Source organism: Hordeum vulgare, chromosome 3H (genome assembly GCF_904849725.1).
Source record: "Hordeum vulgare subsp. vulgare chromosome 3H, MorexV3_pseudomolecules_assembly, whole genome shotgun sequence".
NCBI lineage: Eukaryota > Viridiplantae > Streptophyta > Magnoliopsida > Poales > Poaceae > Hordeum > Hordeum vulgare.
Genome location: NC_058520.1, coordinates 195,907,368 through 195,913,367, shown reverse-complemented (window position 1 = coordinate 195,913,367; position 6,000 = coordinate 195,907,368). Strand labels below are relative to the sequence as shown.

The window sequence follows — 6,000 nt, the reverse complement described above, 5'->3', positions numbered from 1 at the left end:
ACATCGTCACGGTTTTTAATTTACGACGATCTCACGACGAAAAACCAAGCGTCGAAAACGGAGCGTCGGAAATGAACAGCAACGACGTTTTGATCAAAATCGTCGTAACTTTTACGACGATTCCTGGATCGTCGTAACCTTTACGACGATCCTAAATCGTCGTAACCTTTACGACGATCCTAAATCGTCGTTGGTAATCAAACTCAGTCCTACGTGGCAATCCTACGTGGCAAAATTACGACGAAATCAAAACGTCATGGCTGAAATCAGCCCAACCCATTTTAATTGATCACATGGGCTGGTTTTATTTCTTTGGGTTTTTTCTTATTGAGCTTCTTTTTGGGCCTTAGCCTATTTACAGCCATCTTAGTAATTTTTTTCAAATTTTGATTTGTGACCTATTACTTTCTATTGATTTTCTTTTTTGATCATTTTATTTTTGTTTTTTACTGGTCCCACATGTCATGCTGACCTCAAAATTAGTCTCACACGTCAGAAATTTCATATTTCGTCAAATAAATATCATAACTTGGTCCCCTTGTCAAGTTGTCATTTCATAGGTATTCAAATCACATTCAGAATCAAAATTTCAAACAGGCTAGGGAGCAAATGAAATTCGTCCAAACCAACATCAAATTTGTCTATTACAATCTTTACACTACACCACTACCCAGATATACCTAATACTGCCTACTATTACAATACATATGCTACTCTTTGTTGATACGCTTCATAGCTTCACACTTGGCTTTGTACTTCACATGTGCAAAAAATAAGAATAAGATGTGAACTAACAATGCAGGTATTTAAATAACAACATTTACAAAAAAAGTGTGAACTAACACTGCAGGTATTTAAATAACAGAATTTACAAAAAATGAATAGTGGCTCAGGTGCACATTATTTAACTATTTAAAGATGAATAGTTCCACGTTCCAAATTAATTGTAGGGCGTCATCAGGATATTAGCAATGGTGCACATGAAGGTAGAACATGACCATGGCCATATTTTTATCTCATCTATCGTTTATACAAACACACTAACATGTCATCCAAGCAACAAAACATATGTACTATTTTCACTTCTAGTACCAAATAGCATTTGAATGTTCACACTTGAGATAAGCAGGGATACAAATGTACCAAGCAGGCTAGCACAATCTTCACACTTGCTGCCACTATTCATCTTTAAATAACAGTTTCTATCAAACTTCGTTGCTGCCACTATTCATCCATAAACAACAGTAATATCCTGATGGCCTTGACAAGTTTCTATAATATAACACTGCATATGATCCAGGTTCTTAACTCCGTGTAATAATATCTTAGGAGTTGGAATCTAATCTTAGTTACATACATACACGAACACATTATATTATTGACTGATTGATGATATGATCCAGCAAAATACTCCACCTACTACTCTGACCCAGCAAGCAAAACACACAGACACTCTCCTAAGCAATGCTGCTCTCCAAGCAAATACTACTTCATATGCAGAGTTGACAGCATAAGGTTGAACTATATTTGACATTGGAAGCTTAAAAGGTTAATTCCTTCGCAAACTTCCATTTACTCACCCAAATCGCCAGATTTTACCTTCGGGCATAAGCACAAACAGATCTGGCTACTGCCAGATCCTAAAACCGCAACCTACAATTGACCCACGAAGTCACGAAAACAATTCAAATTATGTAGGTCTGCTACTTGTATGCCATACATTCATATGCTATACTGCATATTTTAGCAACAATACCCACAGGTTTGTAGTTGTACCATGGATTGCAGAAGCTGACATATAACAATTTGCAAATCAAACTATCATCAATATTTCTCTAGTCCAACATTTAACCTACAATTTAATTGTTACTACACGCCTGAAGTGTCTGAGAAAAGTTAAATCTATCAAAAACTTGCATGTCCCAGTCAAATTTGTATAACATACCACTCGTAGTAGAGATCAGGCAATGGGAATACGGGAGGAAGGGGGGAAGGTGGAGGGTGGAGGACCTTGTCAAACTAGAACCACTCGTAGTAGGGCGGGTCGAAGATGTCGTCGACGTCGGACTTGCCCTCGGCGGGGAAGGGCGCGTCGGCGAAGACGAGGTCGAAGCGCACCGTGACCTCGTCAGGCCAATTCCCCACCACCTGCTTCAGCATGATCTCGCCGCTGGTCCGGAACACGTGCATGCACAGGAACCGCGGCCGCCTGGCCACCACCCCGCCGGCGAGGCTGCCCATCGGCTGGCGTCTGGACCGTCGGCCCGCGCGCACGCAGATCCACACAGTGAAGAGAAATGGCATTCCGGCGCCAAGCTACGCCCAGATTTTGCGTCAGGCGCAGGTGACCGCCAGCGCGCGGCCCCAGATTTTGCGTCAGGCGCAACTGCAATCACCGGGCACCCACCCTTCTCGAGGTTCTTGACGGACTTGGAGGAGAGGGTGATGCGGATCCGGTGCTGCACCTCCTGGGTGCCCTACCATTAGCCCCATGAATTGAGGTTCTTTTCCTCCCATGTTCCAGCATGCAAGTGCAAAGTGAAAACACATCAGAAAACAATATATTGCACTAAGCAGTGTAACCATCCCAAAAGATAATTACATCGAGAAAAATAGACAGCTACTATAGATGGTATGCGACATCAAGAGAAGTATATTCCCTAGTAGTGTATGACAAGAAAATTATGGACGCACCTTCAATGGGACTGAAAGATTAGTCGTGCAGAGGATTGACACAGCTATTGCATAGGCATACCACGGCTGCACGCCTGCACCAGAGTATGAAAACATGCATCAATGGCCAAACTGGAAAGAAAATCGAAATTCCATTCTCTGTAACAGCTCAAGCACAAAGAGCACCTTAAAAAGCTTCACTGGAGTAAACCAGGCAATATCATGCATCTTATACAGCTTATCAAGATGCTTCATGTATGCAGTCCTCCCTGCGTGGTATAACACCAAATTATTTGCAGCTATAAACAAATGTCCAAGATATCAACACAACATTGCACATAACCAACATCGAGCAAACATGTTTAGTGCCTAGCATCCATCCAAAAAAGAACAACCATGTCACGAATGGTTTTATATAAGCTTGAATAAGAACTACGTATTCCAAGTAGAGCACTCACGCATCCAACATGTTTGCGGAAATGTCATCCCAACAAACAACTGAAAAACCCAAATTCCTCGATCAAGTGCAATCCAACAGGATGAATTGGGCAATTAATTAACATTCAACAGAAAATACAGACATGTTAATTTATTTTTCTTTGCAGGTTCAATCATAGTATACGAATGGAAAAGGGCATTCAAACTTTCCTAGGTACCCGCTTTGATCCCAGCACGTCATATGTGCACTCATAACAGATTGTTCATATGTGCATTATAAAATTAATTAACATTCCTTCGCAGAATGGTACTTGCACAGCAATTAAGTAAAATGAAAAACTATACAAGAAAGAAGGTGACCGCCCAACATTCGGAGAGGCAGGCACTATAGTATGATCAAACTTCACATGGAAGCCAAGCCACAACGTGTTGTCCTGGAAAAAAATACAGGCCAATAATTCTGTGGGTGTGAAGCCAAATCTAATACTAGTCCCTCTATACAGGTCATATGACAGTGTGTCTTTGATCCATATCCTGGGAAAAGAATCGGTGGCATGTGATGTGATGCAGCATTTTCAGATGTATCTATGAAGTAATCCGGATCTCAATCGCTGGCCCCAAACATTACCAGTCATGCACGTATCTCTGTCAAACAAGAGAGTGGATTCTGGGAAGAGCGAAGGTCTCATCCTGCCGCAGACAGTTGTTGAACCTGACAAGGAAAATAGTAGGACTTCTACATTATTAGAACACAAGGGGGGTTGCAAGGCTAATCGAACGTAACCAGCAAAACAGGAACCGTAGCACCACGCCGGTAAGAGATTGCACAGAACACGAATTAGAATGGATTACTCCCAAGAAATTAGAGGCCCGTCTTGTACAGAAAGAAATTAGAGAATAGGCAAAGCAGCACTAGAAAAGAGGAACGGAAATTACCCAGACGACGAAGATGCCGCGCTCCCAAGCCACGTCGACGGCCTCAACGACGGCGGGGACGGCGGCCTCGCCGCCGGCGACCAGCACCGGGCTGCACATCGCCGTGTCCAGGAAATCCTTCTGCGACAACTCACAAGCAGGCAGGCAGGCACGTCAGGCGACCCACCAAACAAGAATCCCGAACAAAAGATGGATTCTTTCCTCACAACAAAGGAAAGGAAGGGGGGAAGGGCAACGACCCGGATCGAGAAACGAGAGCCCGCACGCACCTGCATGTCGATGACGAGCATGGTCGTCTCGCTCCACTTTCCGGGGGCCGCCATGGGTCGGTGCGGCCTGAAGGGGCTGGTCGGGATCCGGCGATTATGCTGCCGTCCAGGCGGCGGGATCGGTGGCAGGACCACTTCGGGCTCCCCGGAGAGCAGCGGCGCAAGGACGGAGTGCTTGAATGTTCCCTTGCGGAGGGACTCGACGATGAGGCGGTCGTTCCGGCAGTGCTCGATGCGCTGGCCTCCGCGGGCGAAGGCGTCGGCGCAGGAGGAGGCCGCGCGGCGTGAGAGGGCGGCGAGCCCCGGGGGCTGCGGGAGAGGCATGAACTTGTACGGTCTCATGGAGTAGCCGACGCAGACGCCGAGCACGCGGGGCGGGTTGCGGTCGCGAAAGTGGCGGAGGAAGACCGGATCGGAGGCGCGGAGGAAAATCATGTTTAGGTAAATAAGTATCTATATAATCAGAGATCCAACAAATTTTTTGCAAGATTCAACCCCTAACTATGAACGGTCATGCCCGTCGTTTTGACCACCATTTTAAAACGGGCATAACAAATTAAAAAAAAATCAAAAAATAGCACTTCCTTCACAAAGTGCTATTCTGAACAGAATAGAAAAATGAACATTTCTGAATTATTTTTGAACTATGGAAGGAAGGGTTTTCACATATTTGAGAAATATACGATCCAAAGTATTTATGTGAATTTCTCGAGAATTTTTGGAATGACAGAATAGTAGGTTGCTTCACAAACTAGGATGACGTGGGGTAGAATGGACTCACGAGTGACATGTCAACATAGTTAGAACATGTTACGACATTTTTATAATCGTAGTAAAAGTTATGACGATCTCATTTTATGCGGTTACGACGTTTTTGACTCACATCGTCGTAATTTATATGTAGTTTTGATCCCCTCTAACGGCTTACGACAATCTCGGATGAAATCTTCATAGATTTATGACGAATTCATCAACAACATCTTAAAGAACGTCATGTATGAGCATATTTCTTGTAGTGGGGTACTCGACATCGTCGTATCAGCCGAAGCTCTTCACACGTCAGCAATGGACGGCACGCGCCCGAGTGCTCCCGAGATGCATCGTGCTTGTTATAAGGGGTGCTAGGACTGACATCGGCCGCCCTCGCGTCATGCAGGAGCGTAGAGGGCAAGTAGGCCCACGAACACTTTGTGCATAGGAGTTAGACCGGCGGGCTGGCCTCTCTGCATAGCTTAGGTGGGGTTGCGACGTGTCGATATTCCGAGGTCGGGCATGACCCAGAAAAGTGTGTCCGGCCATAGTTTATCGAGCGTGACGGGGAATATGTTGTGCACCCCTGAAGGGAAGAACTTATCTATTCGAATATGCGTGTCCACGGTTACAGGACGACTTGTAGTTGTGCCTTGATCTTTTATACAACTACAAATGTTACTCAACTCGATTGTTTGCCTCGGGATTGCTTCCTCGCAGGGAGTCGAGGAAGGATCATTGGGCGTGACCTCATTATTTAATTGCTGCAACAATATGACTATTATTTGTGTTACTTGTTCTACTCTCGTATATTGCTGAAAGACCCCTGAAGATGCTAGTCTTTGATAGGACTAGGCCTTCTCTCTCTTTTCTCGCATTGTTGCAGTCAGTCCACATATAAACCCCTTCTTTGATATTGATGCGTACTTAGCAT

The 6,000-nt window shown here is 44.6% G+C and overlaps 2 protein-coding genes across 3 annotated transcripts; both read right to left on the bottom strand.

Annotated features, from left to right (window-relative positions):
* Positions 1 to 516: 516 nt before the first annotated feature.
* Positions 517 to 2,743, bottom strand: LOC123443496. 2 transcript variants are annotated; one of them, XR_006630683.1, is made up of 3 exons: positions 2,011 to 2,743; positions 1,581 to 1,653; positions 517 to 755 (listed from the first exon to the last, which is right to left on the bottom strand). XR_006630683.1 is itself a non-coding variant. In XM_045119881.1 (2 exons), exon 1 carries the CDS (start codon positions 2,302 to 2,304, stop codon positions 2,020 to 2,022), a length of 285 nt encoding a protein of 94 aa, XP_044975816.1. In that variant the 5' UTR covers positions 2,305 to 2,740; the 3' UTR covers positions 517 to 755; positions 2,011 to 2,019. The 2 variants fall into 2 exon arrangements, 1 of the variants encoding a protein (XP_044975816.1); XM_045119881.1 differs by lacking the exon at positions 1,581 to 1,653 and having other exon boundaries at positions 2,011 to 2,740.
* On the bottom strand, positions 2,695 to 4,751 carry LOC123441621. The gene is made up of 4 exons (XM_045117970.1): positions 4,317 to 4,751; positions 4,048 to 4,167; positions 2,860 to 2,942; positions 2,695 to 2,768 (listed from the first exon to the last, which is right to left on the bottom strand). The coding sequence occupies exons 1-3, from the start codon at positions 4,749 to 4,751 to the stop codon at positions 2,925 to 2,927; spliced, it is 573 nt and encodes a 190-aa protein (XP_044973905.1). The 3' UTR covers positions 2,695 to 2,768; positions 2,860 to 2,924.
* Positions 4,752 to 6,000: the final 1,249 nt, after the last annotated feature.

Coding starts and splice junctions, on each gene's coding strand:
- LOC123443496 (XM_045119881.1), bottom strand. CDS start 2,304: ATGCCATTTCTCTTCACTGTGTGGATCTGCGTGCGCGCGGGCCGACGG.
- LOC123441621 (XM_045117970.1), bottom strand. CDS start 4,751: ATGATTTTCCTCCGCGCCTCCGATCCGGTCTTCCTCCGCCACTTTCGC. Junction 4,168..4,316: donor TGCTCGTCATCGACATGCAG/GTGCGTGCGGGC, acceptor GAGTTGTCGCAG/AAGGATTTCCTGGACACGGC.